The following is a 21855-nucleotide window of genomic DNA, read 5'->3' on the forward strand; positions in this document are numbered from 1 at the left end:
CTGGCTCAGGAAATACTTTATTCTTTATGTTTTCATTAAAAAATAAACATAGGAAACAAAACCACAGAACACTTGTGTAATAGAAACAAACGCAGAAGGTCAGAGCGTTGGCTGAAAGTGCATAATTAAGTCATGCTACCACATCCCTGATCCCACCCTGTCCCCTAAGCAAGGAGTCAGCAGTAAGCTCGACGAGCAGCACTACACAGAGCCCAGGCACTGCGGGGGCCAAGCTGACGGCAGAGGAAAGCCCGCGCTGCCAGAAACACAGCAAGGCAGGAGACATGCTGGGGAGAGTGCCCCAGGGAGCCAGTGGTGAAACGCTCACCTGGGGCTTGTGGGGCAGGCAAAGAACAGCTGGTGTAAGAGGATGTGGAGTTAAGAGGCAGGGGAGAGCTGAGAACACAGGGGCAAAACGGTACCCTGGGTGTCACTCCAAACCGCGCCTGGAAGCAGAAAAATCCTGGAGAAAAGGAAAATCAACACAATGAACTTGACTACAAGGCTGACGTGGGTGTGCTGGACAGACACCTGTCCAGGGAAGAACCGCAGTCACTCGCCAGCAAGGTCAACATAGACAGTAGCAATTGCGTCCCTACACTCAGGGCCTCAGCCTCTGCGAGGTAACCTCCCTGCAGGGGTAGGAGCAAAGGCACTGCCTGTCACAGCAAGGCTCCTGCTGCCAGAAAATGCAGCTTTTTGCAGCTGGATCTGTCAAGCTTCTCAAGGGAAATGTGATGTGGTGAACCTCGGTGAGTCCCGTGATTGGAGCACAAGTGCTGCAGATCCGCCTCCACGCTAGGCAGTGAGTTTCTCCCCCCTGCCCTTTGCCCCCAGCAGCCTCAGGCTTTTGGGTCTCAGTAGTTGACAGCTTTAATCTGCGACTCCTTGTGTGCAGACCCGGGAGGAACCTGCGGATGCAGCTCCAGTGCAGGACCCCCTTACACATGCTCACTCAATTTGGCTCTGCACAGATACGTGCTTGAGGAGCAAATTAAAAACATTCAGTATGTACAAGATGATTTGAAGCTGGAACATAAGAGCAGCTGGATTCCACCCGCACACGTCCATGTTGCTGAGAGCAACCAGAGGACCCGCACGGTCCTGCAGTGGCTGAAGAGACCCCCAGTTGTGTGTAGATGTCCTTGGATTTTCACCACGCTGGCTGATGCCAATTCTGGGGGCACCCCGGCTCTGCTGATAGAATTAGCCACAGGAACAGCAGAGAATGCAGCTTCTCCTGATCCACTTCACCACCTCTCTCCAGCTTCACGCAGAGCCCCCGATTTCAAATGACTGCTGAGATAACACGTTTATGCACATGCTCTAGTCAAAGCAGCACAGAAAGCTGCTGTTCTGGTGCCTACTTCCACAGCATCCACACCTCTCAGAAACAGTCACTGCAAATCACTTGGGACTCTTCTTCCAGCAGAGACTTTTTAGGGTGTTCTTCTTTGTAAGCGCCCTCCGCATCACTTCTCCCGAAGGACACAGACTCCAGCATCACACCGCTGCATCCCCAGGGAGGTCACCACCTCCCAGTTGTCGATGATGGGATCGTAGCACTCAATGCTGCTCAGCAGGGAGTTGCCATCGTACCTGCCAGGACAGAAAGTTACAGGTGAGGGATGCTGCTGCAGGAAGAGGTTGAGGTGTTCCCAGTCCTTTCTGGGAGGCTGGACAGTTACATACGGCAGGGACAGCCTGAAATAAAACCATTTTATGAGGCTCTCTTTTGCTATCTGCTGCCACCCTCCTGCCTGTCTTGGCCCTGAACCATCACACTGCCTATATGGGCTGGGAGAGGCCACCTAAAATGTGGCAGCAGGTTGCGCCACCTCAAATCACTCGCACCTCTTCCAGCAAGCAGAGCATCTTCCTCTCCAGCCCAGGGCTGTCTCTTACCCAGCGATTGCATACAGCCTTCCCCGCAGCACCGTGGCCCCGACGTAGCAGCGGGGAGTTGTCATGCTTGTTACAGTTGTCCAGGAATCAGTGCGAATGTTGTAGGCTTCCACGGAAGAGAGATGTGCTGTCCCATCGAACCCACCAACTACATAAATATGGTCATTCAGCAGAGCCACTCCAGCCCCTGGGGAGAGAGAGGAGGATGGAAGAGTTACAGCCACGACTGACACTGTCGGCACTGTGCCCAGGGCTTGCTGTCAGCAAGGCTGAACTAGGTCAGTTCTTCCTCTTCAGAGGATATCTCCTTATGCTTTCATCTATCAATAAATATATGTGTATTAATCTATATATAAATATAAAAGAGAATAAATATCTAAAGGATCACTGAAGAGCTATCACCCATTTTGGTGCCTCCAAAATGATACACGGAGACCTCAAACTACCGAATGCTGCTGGATCTCCAGCTCCAGGGGATCTGAGCAGCACTGCAGCCAGGGCAGCAGGAGCAGGGCAAGACGTTCACCCTGGCTGAAGGACACCCCAAGCCCTGCACAGGCTGCCACAAGCCATGTGCTCCTGGTGGGTTTCACCACAGAGCTGGGTTTCTCTGCTGTTTCTGGCTCCCTGGTGTCACCCAGCCCTGGCTGTAGCCAGGACAATGCCCCTGCTCCACGTGACGCTGGAGGAGGGATTTCTTTCACACTGCTTCTCTGGGAGGCAGGGAAATGAAAGCTGGTGTCTGCTGCACAGGCACAGAGGCTCAAGTGGCTGAGGCATGGCAGAGCTGCTGTTCTCACCTGCCCCAGGAAAACTGATCAGTGACAGAGCTGACCTGACTTGGGATTTGCGACAACAGCAGAAATAACCCCCTGCCAGCCTCAGCTTGCAGACTGCAGCCCCTCTCAGGAAGAAGCACCGAAGAACACAAGGTAAATCAGATACCTGTGCGCTCCATGGCCTTGTGTGCTCCTGCCAACAGCTGCTGCTGTTCTGAGCTGTGTCTCCAGAGCTGAGTAAACCCTGTCAGGACGTTACCACCACCATGTAGGTATTGCACTGATAAGTATTCCTAAGGAAACAAGCCAGCTACCCTACAGCTCCTGGGAACTGGTCTGTTTCTTCTACAAACAAGGTGTAAGAGATTATCTGTCCCACTACATGCAACCTCCCTCTCGCCATCTGTCCTTATGAGAGCACCAGACTGCCCCCGTGGGTTCTCTGAGAGCTTCGGTGGGGGAAACTTCAGCTGAGAAGGGACCAGAGCAGTATGCAACCAGTATGTAAGCTACTAGTAGTGGTGTTAGTACCACGGAGTGACAGAAGAAATAAACTGTGCCCAGCAGCATTTTGGGGCACATCCCTGCTTCAGATCTCTGTGCTCCCAGTCACGGCACTGAGGAAGGAAAGTGGCTGGTATGAGGAGCCTCACAGCGTTCCTGCTTGCTTGTGGCACTGAAGCAGTCTGCTCTGCGGGCTGAGGCACTGCTATCAAAAGCCTCCAAGTCTTGTGGGAAACTGGCACGGACCTGGGAAAGACTTCTTATAAATGGCTTTCCCTTTGAACTCTTTGCTTTTGGTCTTGCCAGAAGACATCTTCTGTGGTGCACACAACAGACCGCTTGGAAAAAGGCATCCCATTCTTACGCTTTCTGGAGATCCGTGATTAGGTCTTGCATGTTTCCTCTGATGTAGGAAAAGCCATAGATTTATCACACATTGGTATGTGGGATCTTTCTGGGTGTGTAAAGCAACCAACTTCTAAATCAAATCCATTCTTAGCATATGGGAAATACTTTCCAACCCAAACTTAACAGGAATGGCTCTGTCACAGGAGTAAATATTTAAAGGCTGAGGTTTTGGTGAATGCACTGCAGGCACAAGAAAGCCTGAATGTTTTTAGAACAGAGAACAGTTTTAATTGAGTAACCAGCTCTTGTCTCTAAACAAGAATACTACAGCAGAGAACAAAGAGAAATAAGGCTGCCTAGGCTAATTGTAAAGGACATTTATTGGAATTATTAGAGAAAAAGCAACTTCAAAAGGGTTTTGAAAGACTGCCTGTAAGCAGAACTCCTCCATCAAGAACCACAAAGCTGTGGAGCACTGAGCTTCCCACCCTGCCACGTGCAGCTCAGCAAGGCCACGGCTGCTCTCGAGCACTGCCATGAGGCTTGGGGCAGGCCTGAGGCGCAGTGCAGTGGCCTGGGGCCAGCACTGGAGCACACAGGGAGAAGGGAGCTGCACTTCTTTGAGAAATGAGTAACAGCTGAGACAGTAAATCACTCCAAAAGGAGGCTTTAAACTTTATTTTTCTCCTAGCTGCCAAACTTAAAGCTCAGAGAGGACTCCAAGCAGGATGGAGAAACTGCAAGTTGATGGGGATAACTGAAGTGTGGCTGCACGATGTTTTGAGTCATCATTAGCTGAGCAGCTCTGCTGCCCCAGGAGCTGAGGCCCAGCACTTCACAAAGTGCAAGGCAGGTGAAAGAGAGCTTGCCAAGCACCCCTGCCTTTACAGTGCCCTGTGCAGTTGATGAGCACTGACTTAGCAAACTGTCCCATTATCTTACACGGGATTGTTACATTGCTTCTTCCTTGCCAGATTTTTTTCAAGCCATGCACCGGTTCCTAGTTAGGGCAGTCACACAAGACTTCCTCTCCCTGCAACCTATAAAACCACAGGCACATTCCTTTATTCACATCTTAGCATGGGATGCAGACATCGGGCATGTGAGAACTAATCCACAGTCCCTGCTCAATGCCAGTCCACCCACTGACACCAGCCAACATCCCGAAGAACAGCAGAACAAGTCAGCAATGACGGCTTCCTCAGTGCAGCACAACACTTTTAACCTCAAGGCTCTGTGGGCTCTTACCTGAGCGCTTGGTGGCCATTGGTGTGACATTTGTCCAGTGTCCAGTGTGGGGATCGTACCTCTCGACAGAATTCAGAATGTTCAGCCCGTCATAGCCACCTGAAACGGAAGAGAGGAGCAAAACACGGGTCTGAGTTCTGGAAAATGTTTTCTGTGTAGGGAGTAGTAACATGCCCGGTTCACCCTTGGCATGGCACCGCCCTGCGACCAGCACAACTCCCAACGCTGGGCAGGCAGAACACCGAGGATCTCTGCAGCTTGCAGGGCCAGACCTGAGCCAGCTTGGAGCAAGCGCTGGTACTGCCCCTCCAAACCACTACAGCCAGCTTAGAGCTGCACTGCAGAGCCACCTCCAAGCCCGATGCCCATATTCCTAAACATAGCATACGCTGGGATGCCTTGAAGATGAAAGCATTAAAAGCTGAAAGAGCAGTTTCACAAGACAATACCAAAAAATGGTGTTGTGCTGCTTCAGCAAAGGAGCACTGTGCTGGCATCTGCCTTGGGGGACAGCATGGGGACGAGGAACTTGGGAGAGAGAAGTGAGACCCATAAACCAGTGTCTGATATTCAAGACTCCCCAAGAACAACAAGACTGCAACCGATGAGGGCAGAAAATAGTGCTGGGCCTGCCTTTTTTGGTGCCTTGGAAGTATCTCCAGAACAAGCTTATTAAGATCTTTAGAATGATTTGGTTATCTGAAACTCAGGGGTCTCTGAAAATGAAACAAGTGCTGCAGAAGGGAGTTAGAACACATACAGCCTAAGGTACATTTCCAGAGTGCTACAGCCAGCATTGCTTCATGTTCTGGAGCATTTCAGCCACTACCCTGGCCCTGCAAACCTCAGCTGCCACTGCTCACCCCTACGCTTCAGCAGTCCCTCAAATGCAGGCTGACTGTGATCCATTTGCTTCTAACAGCATTTACTGTTGTGGGGCAGATCCAGCCTCAGCCCTGTGAGAACAGGGTGATGAGAACAGGCTGCACTGGCTGACAGCGCCGTGCAGTGCTCAGTTCGGTGAAATTAAATCTTCTGGGTGTCTCTTCTAACCCAGATGCGCTGTAACTGGTGCAGAAAGGATCTGCGCTGCCATTTCTGCAAAAAGCACCTATTTGCTGAATGCCTTGAGGTCCTCTGGTACCTACCGAGGCAATAGATAACTCCGTTTGCTACGACGAGCCCCGCTCCTTCCCGTGCTGTCTGCATGTCTCCCAGCATACTCCACTGATCGATGTTGGGGTCGTATCGCTCCATGCTGGTGTGACGTCGGCTTCCATCGAACCCACCAGAAACGTAGATCATGTCTGCAACGTGAGAGAGAGGCTGGACTCACCGCATCGAGGACCAAACGTGCTCATAGAGCGAGAAGGCCCTCACAGATGGAGCAAACCTACAACAGGGACTGCGAAATGCAGGAACAACTGCAGAGCTTGGCACGCTGAGAGCCAAGACGAACCCAGCCTCTCACCCTGGCTCGCTGCATTAGCCTGCTCACAGACCCAACACACCAAACAAACACAAATCCCATCTGGCCTTTAAATCTGCTTCTTGGTGATGGATAAAAGAAAGCATACATGTCCCAGCTATTTTTTTTTCATCCTGCAGAACATACAGAAAAAGTGGTGTGCCCAAACCCTGCCACCATTAACACCACCTCAGCACCGCCCCAGAGAATGTGATTATAGGGTAGCAAACGGAGAGGATCCAAAAGGCATCAAGACCAGCTCCTTATGCTGGAGAACCTAATGCACATGATGCTTCACAAATCTGTCAAGTGTCATCTTCAAAACGGCCACATTTTTTACAGAAGTTTCATCAGAATAGATACAGTAAGAATTTGAAATGTAATGAATGTTATGTAACCAATATTATTAAGAAGATTACCACTACTTTAACGGCTATAAAACTTCCTCTCATTTCCACACCAATTCTTTATGGCCTGTTTATAACCACTCACTCTTATTCAATTCTTATCCAGTGCTGGATAGTTACTGCTGTACTCCTGTGCTCAGCACTACCCAACACCGTCACCACCCCGAGAGCTTCCCACCCCATAACCCTTCCTTGAGCTGCCATCCCTCAACGCACAGACACATGCCTGAAGAATGGAGACAGAACTCCTCTTGGGATACACACACAAGAAGTTTTCCATTTCTCCATCCAAGTGAGATGCCAGACTTTCAGACTCTCAGAGCCACTGGCTCTGCGTGTGCCAGCTCAGGGCATTTCAGGACGACCAGAGGACAGGAACGACAGAGAACTGCCCTGCCAGTGCAGCGACCTGGACCTACCTCCCAGGGTCGTGGCTCCTGCTAGGCCTCGCCGCACGTTCATCGGAGCTACAGAGTACCAGATTCCATCCTCGTCTGACGTATAATCCAAGCACTCCACAGAGCTGAGGCGCGAGCGGCCGTCGTACCCCCCGATCACGTAGATCCGATCGTGCAGGGACACCGTAGCAACGTAGCGCCTCTTACGGGTAATGCTCTAAAAGGGCCAAGACAATAAAGGGTCAAGGAGAGGAAATAACACCGACATATGTACAGCAACTGCGGTTCTTCCATCCTGTTTCACTGCTCTTTTGGAAAATGGCCAAAGAGACAAATGGCACTGTGGATTTCAAGGGCACAGCCCTGGCTAAAATGTATAAATTGCATCTGACTTCCTCTGCTTCTACTCTTGCTGCCCAGGTTTCCTTGTGCTAAAATATTTTGCATTAGAATGTCAACTTATCCTCTGTCTCTGCTGAGTCTTTGATGCATCTTGGAGGTTTGTGTTCCTCCCACTGGCTCCCTGCAGAGACTGTCAAGGGGAAAAATGTGGAGACTGTGATCTGATGGAAATATCCAAAATTTTTGGCCTCCAAAAAAGAACAGAATTTTGGAGAAGGTAGTGTAAGTTCTTCTGTGACTACAGATGCTAAAGTAGAGGCACTTCTCCACCATTTCACACTGATAAAGCCAATTTTAAATTTCAGTAGAAATAGTCCCCAATGCAGAAGCTCTCTTCCTAAATATATCCTGCTTTGCTCAGAAACAATGCAAGCAGAGATCATGCAGCCTGCCTGAAAGCAGGACTGATTATACTGCTCCTATTGACATTTCAATTATCATTACTAAACTTCAGAGCTTAACACCCCCCTAAGATCAAAAATGCCTCTCATAAATTCTCACTCCCACAACAAAGATGTGGGTCTCTGAAGGCTCATCTCATTAGAAATATGACAGCAAGCTCTCATAAAAAGCTTATTTAGTAAATCTTCAAACATGAAGCAGTTTTAGCATTCACAGTGTAAACCTCATAAACCCTAATGAATTTCTGTCATAAATTCTAAGCAGAATGCAGAGAAACCCAAAGAGGAATTTTATTTAGAGGGTGGTATGTGGTCATATGGTGAGTGTTTGATGACAGCAATCTGTAGAGCCCCATGATAGTCAAAACTGGTCCCTTACGGGCAAGAAACTCCACTCCTGAGTCTTCGGGTCGTATTTCTCCACAACATCAATAGGTGACTGCTGGCTGCCAAAGCCGCCGATCACAAGCAGGACTTCATTAGCTCCTAGAGCAAAGAGGGAGAGCAACGTCAGGTCAGTCCCTTCACAACCAAAGGGGCACCTCAAGGCAATCATTTGAGTAAACACCGAGCCTTCCTTGGTGCAAGAAGCAGCCTCTAAATCACCCTTTTTTTTTTAATCACTGTTCTGAAGCAAGCACCTAATGCAGATAAAAGTCACCCGGGTCCCCTCTCGTGTCAGTGGGTAGGAAGAGAGAAACCCTTCCAGGGTGAGTGGCCGTAAGACTAAACTGGGTGCTAGAAGCTGTCCACTGGCGGGCAGTTCCTCCCCATGTTAGACGGACCCTAAGAACACAAGTTGGCTTGTTTATGTCTTCTTTTGTATTCTCTCCCATGTTTCTTTTGTAAACTTCTTAGCCCTGAGAAAGCTGAAGGAGGATGGCTGCTTCCCTCCACCCTCCTCACAAAGAATGGCATTCTCTCCTCATTTACAAGTGACATCCAAAACAGATAGCACCTTCTTTTTTTCCACCATTTCTCCAAGAAGTAAAAGTTAAGCTCACTGAAGCCTGAAAAAATAATGCAATATTTTCCCAAGAATTCTCTCTTATGTCTTAATGTATGTTATTTCAAAGTTGCCTTCCCTTTACTTTCTGTTCTCTCAAAGGGTCCCTGACTTTTTCTTATTTTCTCCTTGACAGAAAAATAAGACTTGTGACCTGGGGAGTTCTAATTTCTTATTTAATTCTGATTTCCCTTATAACGATTGCCTTGAAGGTAGGGTTTCTATCATAGTTTTAGAAACAGATGATCATCCCTGCATTTGTGTAGTAGAGAATTTTAATAGAGTTCAGAGCTATCCAGCTTTTCGTTGCAGAAAGGCTGAACGTTGAGCAACAAAGATTTAGCAAGACCTTGTCCATCCTAAAGCAAAACAATTGCCACTTCAGATGAAGGAGAATAACATAAAATGTAACTTGAAAGGACTCAGAAAAAAGCTCCAAAGACAAATTGGAACTTAGAAAGTTTCCTGTACATTATGACAGTTGATAGCAGGATCAGTTCAGTTTATCCAACAGGAAGTTAACAGGCAACCTGATGACCATTAATAAATGACAGATGATAAGAGCACTCCTGATAGCAGATGGTATTGAATCAGTTTAAAAAAACAAACAAAAAAAAACTTGGACTGAATCTGAAGGAGATGAACCTTTGAAACAAGGTGCAAACTTTTTTGCCAATATAAGTAATGAAACAATTCTGTGACATTTCTTTTATCAGTTCAAATATTCCAACCACGAACAAAATGCAATGCCTCTTTCTGAAACAGCGGGCAGAGCAGAACTGAATGTCACTGAAATTGATGGAGGATGTTCCCGGAAAAAAAGAAGACGTGCTGTGGGCTGGACTATGCTGGAGGTCAAACCACATCATAACAATAATGCCTCCGGGCCAAAAACCTAATCAATCTCTCTCTGACAAACCTAATTTGCCCTCCTCTTTTAGTATTTAAATTGTTTTCCATCCCCTAAAACAATGTTAATAACAAGAATTGGCCACAAAGCTTTTTTTCAGGGTCCCTCTCCACAAGCAGCAGCACTGGAGAGCACCCAGGGAGGGCTGCTTGAGGGAAGAGGTGTCAGTGCTGGCACCAAGGGCAGAGCTCTGCGAGTGCAGCCGGGGTAAAGGCAGAGAGAGTGAGTCTGGAGACATGGGAACGGGAGTCAGGTGAGGAAGGGCCATTGTTAGGAAGAAGCTGAAAATGCTTTTTCTTCTCCTGGGGGTAATTCCTACTGTTTGTGCTACTCCCAAGAGCTTCCAGCCTTAAGCCAAGCACTTTTCCCAACAACTCAACAACTGTGCTCAGTAGGAGGCACTGAAAGAGCAGATAAAACCAGCGTTTTTTTTTTGTCCTAAGAGATTAAGTTGAAAAAGAGGTTAAGAAAAATGTACCTCTGAAAGGAATGAGACACCTCTCTGTCTTCCTCCTTGTGCCTTCCCCTCTCAGATTCCCTGTTGAAAACTAACCTTCACTCTCATACAGTTGTTTCTTTTTATCTCTGACGCTGATAACTGCCTTTTCAGATAGGAAGAAACTCTTCACAAACTTCTTGGACAGTTGCATGCTAAGCAAACATATCTGGAAGCACCAATAATTCAGTAAACTCTTTTTGTGGTTACAGCAGAGGCCTTGGATTGAAGGTAACCAACCAGTCCCTGCGCTGCCAGTAAGTACCTGTGCTACGAAAACACACTTCTGTCCCCTGCTCCCCTTTCTTTACCACAGGGGACTGTGTGTCAAGAAGTTACTGCTGCAAAGCTCTTCTGCACAATTACAAGGCACTGTCCAGCACCTGTAGCACAACACCTGCCAGTTCCCCAGACCTTCTCGGTGACCTTGCCCTTGCTGCTCACCTAGACGTGCTCTTGTCCTGGGTCCCTGCATCTGACTGCGGAGCTCAGGCCGAAGATGAAATTTCTTAGCTTCATCGACGAGGTCTCTGCACTGCAGACTGCATCGGATAAAAGGCTGAGGAAAAACATGAGTCACTGGTATGCGTGAGGTATTTTAAGATCCCTGCTGAGAACTGTCCTGAAGCCAGCTCTGGTCAATTCAGACAGCATTGAAATGACCTGTGTGCAGGCTGCTGCTAGTAGTGTCATGGTGCAAATGCTGCATGCAAGGAAAGGCAAAGACAACGCAAAACTAAACTGCAGCTGGAAAGACATGGCTCGTTTCTCATGCAAAGTCTGGCACTGCAGGTTCCATGATAAAAATACTTACATTGGAAAACTAAGGGAAATCCACTTCTGCTACATGTAAGCCAGCAGAAATACATTTGTGAAGGGGGACTGGCAGGGACTGAAATCAGTTTGGCTGGATCTGCCCCACATCATCAACTCAACATGCACCTGCCATTGAAGACGAAACAAGGAGCAAAGCACAAACTAAGCAGTTTTGCTGGGTCCATTAGCTCGATCCCTATACACACGGGACACTGAGCTACAAAGAGACTACAGAAGCAGGTAAGGTCTCCTTCAAAAGAAGCTGGGGGCGCTGCACCCAAGGACAGCCATATCCTCCGTGAGTAACACAGAGTGTCGTTCCCCTCCCCTGAATGTTCAGCGTTCAGTTCCCTTTGGGTGTTTCATGTTGCAATAAGCTAAGATTTATTTTTACAATTTCTTTGTGGTTGTGCAAGGACAGGGTGTTCAGGGCAGATGATGCCACACAGCCAACCCTCTTCCCTCCACACTGTTCCAAGATGATGATGTCTTACCATCATCACCTCTCACCTCCAGTTTAGAGGTGCCATCCTGGGCAGTAAGAAAGCTGGGGCCCTATCCACACAATGTGTTCGCCTGCTTTTGGAACAGACTTAATTGTTCTGGGACCAGTCCCTCTTGTGTTAACCTCAATTTCAGTTTAAGGTGGACCATACCAATCTCACTAAGCACATTTTAGCCCTGGCACTACTTGACTACATACTTGCTGACCCTATTTAAGAACACCTGTAGTAGGCAGCCATTGGCACATCAGAGATGATGTTGCTAGATCAGCCACTTTCATATGTAACCACATCTTCACTTTGCACTCAGCACTTGATGAAGGCTAGTAGCCACAGCTCACATCACCATCGGACAAGGACACTGGTTTGAACCTTCTCTGCACCTTCCTGTCAAAGCTTACACTGGGTCAGCATCACTTATTTGGAATTAAACTTGCACTGCAAAAGCTTCATGATCTGTAATCACCCACATTTTGGTTTGCCTCTGCAACACCCCAGCCACGCGAAGGATTACATCTGGCTCTCAGCTGTGTGTTGACCCTGGACCTAACGTGCTGCTTTTCTCCTCAACCAAGGGCATCTGTACCTAAAACAACTCCTGATGAGGCCCTCTCCAGCCATTTCCTCCCTAGTATCCCATGCCAACAGCCTGTCTCCACCTACAGGAGACCCACTAGGGCTTATGAATGGAAGACAGAAAGCTCCTTACAGAAGGTAATAGATGAGAACAGAGAGGTGCTACCTATCAGGAGACAACTGAGTAATTCCTCTGGATGGGACTCCCTCCCAGCTGAAAGCTGGATGCTGTCACTGTTGGCACAGCAAACTACCTCCGAGTAAAACAGGGAGCACTGCAGCTGAACGGGGACACCTCTGTAGGCTCAGCATCAAAAAGCACTGGTAGGGAGAGCAGCTTCTGACACACTGTTAGGACAGCAGGACTCTAACCAGGGAGCACACAACCACACACAGACACTGGCTCCCAGCTGTTCTGTGCCCTGGACACGGGGCTGCCGATACCTCGGTGTCGATGACATCGGTGATGTAGCGGGGGGTGAGAAGCGGCATGCGCACATACTGCAGCAGCTCCGGCAGCGATGCTTCCCGTTCTTTTTTTGAGTGCTTCACCCAGTTTATAACTGCCTCAAAAACAGGCTCTTCGGAGTCCACCTGGAAAGAGGAGACACACACCCATCAGACCGCAGGGCGATTCAGCAACTGCCCATGGAACAGACAACTTTCAGACTGCTGATGCTGCTCAGAGCCAGCAAGAGAGCAGGACATCTCCAGTTAGTCTGTTATGGAAATTTCTGTGAGCAGTATTTACAAGCACTGATTACAAGCCCTTATTTTCTCTTCCTTAAAACTGCAATTGGTTTTTCCTTATAGCTGAGATCAGCAACTGACAGTACAAGTACCAGAAATGCCCTATGGTAGGTGGGACCTGGCCCCCAAGTGCTGAGAGAGCCCAGGGAAAGGCTGCAACTGCCCAGGGTTCCCACTCGGAGCAGGGGTCATTGTCCTGCAGTCTGCAGAGTGCCAGCATAAAGGTGACCAGAATCACGTCTCCTTTTTAGAGAAAAGTGCCTCACGTTAACCCCTGCAGCCTAGTGCCCACACGCTGCCCTGCTGACACTCTAGTCATAACACTGGTCTTAACACTAGTCATAACACTATACCTGAGGTCTTTTACTTCAATTTACATTTAAGGAACTACAAAAGACTGGATTTCAAAGTGGAGAAGGTGTGAACACTGCTGTTCTGACTCTAACTTATTTCTCCTTCCACTTAGGACCCCCACATGCCAGTGCTTACACCACTTCCAGAGCTTACACTGGCTGAGCCAACTAAATTTGGCACTTTTAGAGAACCTCAGGTGCTTCGGACAGCTTTACAAATACAGCAGCTCCAGTGCATGCTGAGCACGACTGTGCAAGATTAATCTGATAATGAAAAGATAAATAATTAATTGTAAAGAGACCTATTACATATTATTTGGGCTTGATTTTCTTTTTGCAGGTCTTCAGATTGTCCAATTTAAAAGCAAGTGAGCCATGAATTTATTATGATCATCATTATTACGATCAACTTACATGAAGATAAAAGGAGACCTGTAACAACAAGACCGAGTCTTCCCACCCATATAGGACCAGTACACTTTGAAGTTCATTTTGCAGCTATTTGTTGAAGAATGTTCTGAAGCAGGGAGCCATAGAGGTTAATTATGTAAGGCAATTCTTCCATGCCATTGATTTATATTTGTAACACTGCAATTAGAAATGGCCTCTTTATTTTTGAATTACAGGGAAAGAACAATTAGAGCTCACAAAAGGAAAGCAGGGTACTTCGCTGCTTCCAATTTTCCCCACCTCCTCCAAAAATGCAGTAATCAACACATCGTTTTATTCCCTCCTTAACTGACTGTTCCCTGATACATTTAACAGTTTTGTTGTATGTTAAATCATGCCTGTTTTTTTTGATATATGACAGGTAACACTAAATAGAACACCACAGTGAAACCCTACTCCAAAAGAAGACCTACTTCTCCAAAAGCCAGGGGACTTTGCAGCTGGTGCTTTCTCAGTACCCTCTAATACATCACTTTTGCTCCTGAACACATTACCCCTGTCCAGAGCAGCAGAAGTGTTATGCCAGTACTCACCACAACCATAAGCTTCACTGCATTGAAGCTGCTGCCTGTTAAATACCAAACACACTCAGCCTTTTTCCACTGCTGATCACTGCCTACACCAGGGTTTTTCATTGCTGTCTTGCATGTTCTTTCTCAAGCAGGTTTATCAACAAGAGGCTATCAGCGTGGCAGAAGGCCACTTTCAGAGCAGACTTTCAAAGCATACATTAAGACTTCTCCTCTGGCTAGCCCTGCACTTGCTTTTCAGGAACTCTACCAGAGGTATCACTTACATGGGTTTGTTTCTAAGAGCTTGTATTACCGCAAACTCTGAATAATGATTTAATCACTTCTTTTAGAACTGAAGCAAACATTAACTCTCACTGAAATCCATCTTAATTAAATAAACCAGTGTCCTCACAATTTTCACCTTATTTCCATTCTCAAGAAATACATATTCATAGAAAACTTGGAAAAAGAAGTATTTGACAAGTTCCAGCCAAGTAGTAAATCCTCCAGAAACTAACCCTGAGGGAACAGAATATGTACCAGACTCACAGGCAATAAAATCTTCTTGTAACTCCCTGAAGAATCTGACTACCCTGCACCATCATGCATTCTGCTCCTTGTAAAGCAGAGGACACCCAAATGCCTGGCATGACACATGCATTCCTTGTGCTGCTGAGTAGCATACAAAGGTCTACAAATAGAAGTTAATGTCTTGCGGGTATTTCTGATATGTAGGCATTGAGACAATTTGTCTTTGTAACCTCCGAATGCTCCTCCAGGGAAATGAGGAGGAAAGGGAACAAGAACTCTGCAGAGGTAACCAACTGTGATTGCCTTACTTGCAGGAAACGTTTGCCTGACAATAAATTCTTACACAGAAGTTGCATGTTACTCATCAGTTTGAGGTTACAAGGCCGAAAAGTTAGAAGAATTTTTTTGGAAATTAAATTCCAAAATTCAGGAACTGAATGTGTGAAATCCACCCTAGAAGTGTGGACTTAACCCCAACTGGTTTCAATGCTTTACTTTAACGCTTTGCAGGGTAACAGTACTTTTCAGGTTTTACCTGAATTTCATCACACTTGATGAGCTTTTCAACCTCTTCTTGATTTAAGAGGATAAACTCTTCATGCTGAACCACCTCTGGAAAATGTTTCTGGCTGAAGACCTCTGCAGCTTGCATTAGATCAACACAATTGTGTGTCTCAGCAAAATCCCGAATGCCCAAACAATTTGATGGATCCAGCTGGCTTTCTAGAAACTCACAGCAAGCTTGTTTCACACCTACGGAAAATTGGAGGGGTGAATGAGCACTGCATGCTTACTATCAATCCTCTGCTTTGGAAAGGGCTTCAGAAAAGAAAGTTCTAAACAATAATGAAAAACCAACTCAAAAACAAGCTTGAAATACACATGCATGCAAACATTTCTTCTGAGGAAAATGGTAACACTAAGCAGAAGAGCAATTGTTTGGGCTGTTTCAATCTGTCTATTCTGTTTGCACATTAAAAAAATCCAATACTAGGACCTGACTCAAATCTGAGTGGACCCAGCTTCATGGACTATAAGCCAAGAATGTATATGCTAGTGGATATGGCCACCAGATTTTTTTTAAGGCTTTCTCCAATGTCTTTTTGATAGGTGCCTTGGATAGCTCCATACGCACACATCAACCAGGTTGTTATGATCCAGACACATTGTGATGGCAAGGCCAAGCGATATCAAGGATTTGCTTATTATTACGTTGACTTCTTCCTGGGTATTCTCATGCAGATATAAAGTAGCCCAAACCATGGAAAAATAATATTTTATCATCTTTTTTTCCAGACAAGTCAGTTCCTCTACCAATTGTGCAGTTTCTGCTGATTCTTGGCAATTACCTTTTAGCTGAAGCAGGCATGCTGCTGGGAGCAGTTCTTGGACATTTTCTACTGTCACGTGAACAGTTTCTGTATACACAAAATCTAGCAGGATTTCCATGGTGGAAGCTGTCAGTCCCTGGATATCTACATAGGGTTTATCCTTCTCCGAGAGCTGTAAATCAGAAAGGAGACAAAGGATTATTGTTCAGTAATCTGGTCAAAAAGGCAACAGTGCTCAGCAGTTTAGTTTATTACACATCTGGAAGAGAGTCAAACTGCATTTTAAAATGAGCAAATTGAGATTGAGCAGAAATTAATTATCATACACAAATGGCACGTGTAAACTTTATCTTCTGTGAGAAACTCCGAGCTTTACTAGAAGGAACAGTTCAGGGGGTTCCTTTCTGGGCTGGATGTGTAAGACATGCCGCAGCTTACATGGTGTCCCCACCTTACTTCTCTGCTCTAAAACCAATCCAAATAAAAATCTTTCTTAACTTCAATTCCTGATCCATCCTGTTCGCTTATGGTGAGAGTCTCTACAAAGAATGGCTAGCTCAAAAAATTCAGTTGAAGGTTGAAATACTGATGTTAAACTCACAATTAAAGTACGTAGAGTGATGGTACTTAAACAACCCTGACTTTGTCTCCTTGCTCTTTTATCATCTCTAAGATGCATCATTTTGGAATAATTACTTTTTCTACGGAATGTTACTGTTGGGAACAGTAAATTCTGAGAATCCACCCAATTTGCACCTCTATGGCTGCAGAACCGAGATTATATTTTCACAGAGCATCAGCTGTTGGTGGTTTAATGCAGCCATTACGAAGCTGCTGGCACAGCATCTGATGATTCACGAACAATGGGCTGGCAGGTGGAATTACTAATCACACCCCGCACAGAGCTGTGAGCTCCTGTCAGCATGAATGGACCTCAACGGAAGGATGTCGCCATGCAGCACGCTGCAAAACTCAGCTTTTTTTCCCTGAGAATTCTGAAGAAGTGGTCAGTATCAGTGCAAGCACAATTCAGATGAAAACCCTGGACGTTTCTTGCTAAGAATGAGACTGAAGCTGGTTATGGACAGAGTGAGCGAAGACTCAGGGAAGAGGAAGCATGATCAAAGCATCATCACTTGGCTTAGAATTGGCCACAGCTGGGGAAAAATGCCGTGATACACGATTAGAGAAAATAAGAGCAGTCAGATGTCCTCCTACAGAGGCAGCTGATGACACAGCAACAGCAGAGAAGCCTCTGCTGAGACTGAGCCACTTCTGCAATGCAGGGATCATGGAATCAAGAGAAACATGGGAGGGGGGAATGGTGACGCTCAAAGTAATTTGAAGGAGAGGCCTTTCAAGTCTGTTGACACATTTAAAAAACTTCATGGCATCCAGAATCAGACAGGAAAAGGAAATTACCTCGTTTGACCTGCTGTGCGACATTTAGAAGTCAAAATGAGTTCATGGCATGGGTTAGACAAACCATTCCCCAAAACAAGACCGAGATGCTTTGTGCAACAGATAAAAGGCACAGTGCTCCGCTGGCCATGCAGACACAACACCGTGAGTGGCACGGGGCATAACCCAGGGACCAGTTCTGAGCAAAACCCCTTGCAGCCCAACCCTGACAAAAGCCACGCGTTGCAGCTCACCGAGTAGTCCCCAGGTTTGCTGAGGATGAGCAATCAAATGCAAAGGAAGCCCTTGCAGAGGCTGTTGGCACGTTTTGCAATCCGGCATTTTGAGTTCCCTGAAGTTACAGCCAAGGCCAAAACACTCCGTACCCACAAGTGTTTGGATGGCAACCAAGTGCTGCCCTATTACACTCACCAGCATACTTGTCATTAACACACAGAGGAAGTAGGGCCACTTTGAGGCTTCCCAAGCTGTCATTTCCTGGAAAGAACCTTCTCCCACAAACACACAGTAATTGCCTGTGTCACTTGGCAGGTTTGTCATTTTGGGGTTTCCGTACGAAAAAGCAAATTTGGATAGAGACTAAGCAAAAGAAGTAAAACCCTTACAGCAGCAGCAGTGTGGGGGCATGAGAGAGAGAGAGAGCACTCATGCCCACTGGGCACTGGATGTACTGATCTTTCTAGGAAGAACCGTATCTATGAATTAAGGTCATCACAATGTTAGAGTTAAAATGAGAGTATAAAGGAGCAAGGAGAGATAATCTCAGCTCAGATCCAAAGTACACCCATCCTCAGCCTTCGTTAGCAGCCACAAGAATGTTCTGCAGCACGTAGAGCAACTGGAGCTCTGTAGACCGTGTAGATGAAGTCAAAGGCACCGACAAGAACATAGGGGAAAACACAAAGAGCGAGGACAGTGCTATTAAGCTGCATATGCTGAAGCTATCAATAAACTGAGAACTTCGGCCTCCAGGGACTGAGTTTGCTTTGTGTACTTTCTTTTATAGAAAATATATATTTCCTTTACGCAGATAACGAGCATAAAGCTGTCAAATTTGCAAATTTCTTGAAGACAACAGACAGCTAGAAATACAGAATATTGAAATATTGAAGTCAGTAGATAGAAAACACACTGTTATGTGGTTGGTCCACGTATGTCTTATTTTGGTTGCTTCCCTCGGAACTACAAAAACGAAGATAGCTGCTCACCCCACCCAGCACCCAACAAAGGAAGGGTTGGCAAACCGACTGCTCCACCACCGTTAGTCAGTGCTGGGTAAAACAACGAAAGAAATGATTCTCTCCTGCAGGCAGCACTGGGGTAGCAGGAAGGTCTTTAGGACCTTTGGGCTTAGTCATGTTTCTCTCTGCTGATGGAGAAGTTGCTAGGATGAGGAAAGCATCCTCTGTATGAAAAAGCCACAAAGATTGACTCAAACTTGCAAAAGAGAAGGCCTGGCACTCCTCTCTGCTAACAATATGAAGGAGTGCTAGCTTCGACTCTAACGTTACCTTTCAGTGATGCAGAAAAACAGCACGTAGGTAATGCGAGTTAATATAAAAAATATTGTGAGAGCAAAGGTCCTCGCAAGTGAGATTTCGTGAGTAAAGTAACAGGGGCCCCAGGTCCCAGCCCCAAAGGTTGCATCCCCTTTGCAAGAGCAGCACCACAGCCCAGCAGGTACCAGCTATCAGCCAGGCTGTGAGTGAACCACCTCCATTTCAGTTTTCCAGTGGCTGCCCTAGTTCACCACCCGGCCTAAGGTGCACGCCACAGCCCCCCCAGCTCTGCCCTCGGGCTGGTAACCTCGGAAGGCAGATATTCAGAAGCAGGAAGACACAAACCAGCCCTAGAAAAATCGGGACAAGTCTCAGAACCTCCTGCTTTGCCAGCTCCCTGCTGTGCGGGTTGGCCACGCAGCAGACCGTGATGTGGGGCACAGTCCCAGCCGCTGCCTCTGCTCCCCCTGTGCCATGACAGAGGGCTCTGGGGCTGCTGTGCGGGCACCCAGATGCACCAGGAGATCCTGGACTGCTGTTGAAAGGATCCAGGGGGATTTGGGGCCACTGCGAGGGGATCCAGGGGACTCAGGGGCCTCTACGCAGAGAAATCCAGAAGGATCCAGAGCCACCACCTGGAAGTATCTGATGGGGTCCCAAGGGGACCCCATGCAAAGGGATCCAGAAGAACCAAGAGCCACCACCCCATGGGATCTGGACCCACCATGCCAATGGATCCTGAGGGATCCAAGATGCCCACCCAACTGGAGCCGGGCCCACCACGCCAATGAATCCAGAGAGAGCTGGGCCCACCACAAAAAAGGGATCAAGAGGGATCCAAGACCACCACGCAACAGGACCTGGGCCCACCATGCGAAGGGATCTGGAAGGACCCAAGACCCCCACCCAACAGGATCCTAAGGGACCCAAGACCCCCACCCAACTGGATCCAGAGGAATCCAAGACCCCAACACAACTGGATCCGGGCTCACCAAGCAACAGGATCCAGAGGGACCCAAGCCCACCACCCAGCTGGACCCAGGCCCCACACCAAGAGATCCAGAGGGACCCCAGACCCCCACCCAACTGGATCCAGGCCACCATGCCAAGGGATCAAGAGGGATCCAAGACCCCCACCCAACTGGATCTGGGCCCACCACGCAATGGGATCCAGGTCTACCATGCAAAGGGCCCCAGGCCCACCACACGAGGGATCCAGTGGGCTCCCACCCCCCCAACCCGGACCAAATCCGGGCCCACCCCACCACGGGGGGGCTCAGCGCCCAGCGCCCTCCCTCAACCGCCGACCTCGCTGGTGAACATGGCGCAGAAGTAGTCGCTGCAGGCGGCCAGCACGATGCGGTGGGCCGGGAAGTCCTTGTGCTCCACGCGGAGGGTGACGTCGCACAGCGTGCCGCTCTTCCGCAGGGCGTTCATGGCGTTCAGGATGGATTTGGCGTGCGAGTTGGTCATGATGTCCTTGGGGGGGGCCATGGCGCCCGGCACCTGCGGGCACAGCCAGCACGGCCACATGGCCCCGCCGCCCCGCCAGGGGGCGCCCGCCCGCCACCGCCCCTCCTCCTTCCTCCTCCTCTCCTCCTCCTCCTCCCTGCCCCTCCCGCCCCGCTACCGCCGCCCCGGGTCCCTCCGCCCGGCAGCGCCGCCCCCCCCTCCTCTCCCGGTGCTCCCCCCCCCCCCCTTCTTCCCCCTCTGCCGCCCTCACCGGCCCCGCGGCCCCGCGCCGCCCCCTTCCCTCCCGCACCTCTCCCCCGCCCCCGCCGCGCGGTGATGGCGTCAGCGGGCCGCGACGCCCCGCCCCCATCGGGGGGGGCTCCGCGCCGTTGCCTGGTAACGGGCAACCCCCCCCCCCCCCCAGCCTGAGGGGCAAAGTTGTGTTTTTTTAATTTTTATTATTTTTGTGGGGAAATGTGGTTTTTCAAGGGGGAATGGCACTCCCGGTGCCTGCTCGGAAGGGGTCGTGCAGGCGTGGCGCTGGGGGGGGTGGTAGGGTAAGAGGGGGAAGGTCCTGCTGCCCCGAAAATGAAGAAAATGAAGAAAAAGAGGGCGAAACAGTAAAAAACAGAAAAGTGGTGAAAACAGTGAAAGCAATTAAAAGAGTAAAAGCAATTAAAACAGTAAAAAACAAGACAAACAGTAAAAATGAGACAACCAATAAAAATGAGACAAACAGTAAAATCAATAAAAAACTGCAAAATCGGTAAAATCGGTAAAAAATCACAGGTGATCTTGGAGTTCAGCTGTGTGCTGCACCGGGCTGCTCCTCTGAGGACATGCAAGTCTGTTTTCAGTTCTTGTGTTGCAGTTTCTAGGAGAAAAAGTCAATTACTGATTTTCAGGTCATGCTACGAGCCCTGGTTTAAGAATTACCTTTAATCCTCCCCAGGCCAACTGCCTGATGACTGTTCACCAGTTGAAAACAAAGCAAGGTTTTGGGGAAGAGGGGATTTCTTGACATCGCTGGAAAAACAGGCCAGCGTTTGGGCACTCACGCTTTCCTTCAAGCTTGGAGCAGAAGCAGGCCTCTCCGGATTCTTCCTCAGCAGTGGTTTACCAGTTTGGGATGGGCAAGATTATTGTGGCTACAGTCATGGAAGAACCCAGACTCTTTGATCCTCCACTTCTTACATGTTGATTTACATTCTGGCTTTACTCTGGAGCAGGCCAACTGGATCCCCAGGGGAGAAACTCATGCTTGCTGTCAAGGGAGTGGTGGGAAAGGGAACCAGGCTGGGCTCCATCCGCAAAAGGTAGCTGGGATGTCACCACTGTTGTATTCTAACCAGAGCACAAGGAGAAAGGGGCTCCGTATGCGTTTTCTA

At 48.2% G+C, this 21855-nt stretch overlaps 1 protein-coding gene across 3 annotated transcripts; it reads right to left on the reverse strand.

Annotated features, from left to right (window-relative positions):
- Window positions 1–20852, reverse strand: KLHL12 (kelch like family member 12). 3 transcript variants are annotated; one of them, XM_027444968.3, is made up of 12 exons: window positions 20778–20852; window positions 20324–20521; window positions 16113–16266; window positions 15299–15516; window positions 12612–12761; window positions 10717–10831; window positions 8240–8346; window positions 7079–7274; window positions 5933–6091; window positions 4785–4883; window positions 1906–2092; window positions 1–1599 (listed from the first exon to the last, which is right to left on the reverse strand). In XM_027444968.3, exons 1-12 carry the CDS (start codon window positions 20835–20837, stop codon window positions 1473–1475), a joined length of 1770 nt encoding a protein of 589 aa, XP_027300769.2. In that variant the 5' UTR covers window positions 20838–20852; the 3' UTR covers window positions 1–1472. The 3 variants fall into 3 exon arrangements, with proteins under 3 accessions (XP_027300769.2, XP_027300768.1, XP_027300770.1); XM_027444967.3 differs by having other exon boundaries at window positions 20739–20794; XM_027444969.3 differs by lacking the exons at window positions 20324–20521; window positions 20778–20852 and adding an exon at window positions 16696–18304.
- Window positions 20853–21855: the final 1003 nt, after the last annotated feature.

This window comes from Anas platyrhynchos, chromosome 27 (genome assembly GCF_047663525.1).
Source record: "Anas platyrhynchos isolate ZD024472 breed Pekin duck chromosome 27, IASCAAS_PekinDuck_T2T, whole genome shotgun sequence".
NCBI lineage: Eukaryota > Metazoa > Chordata > Aves > Anseriformes > Anatidae > Anas > Anas platyrhynchos.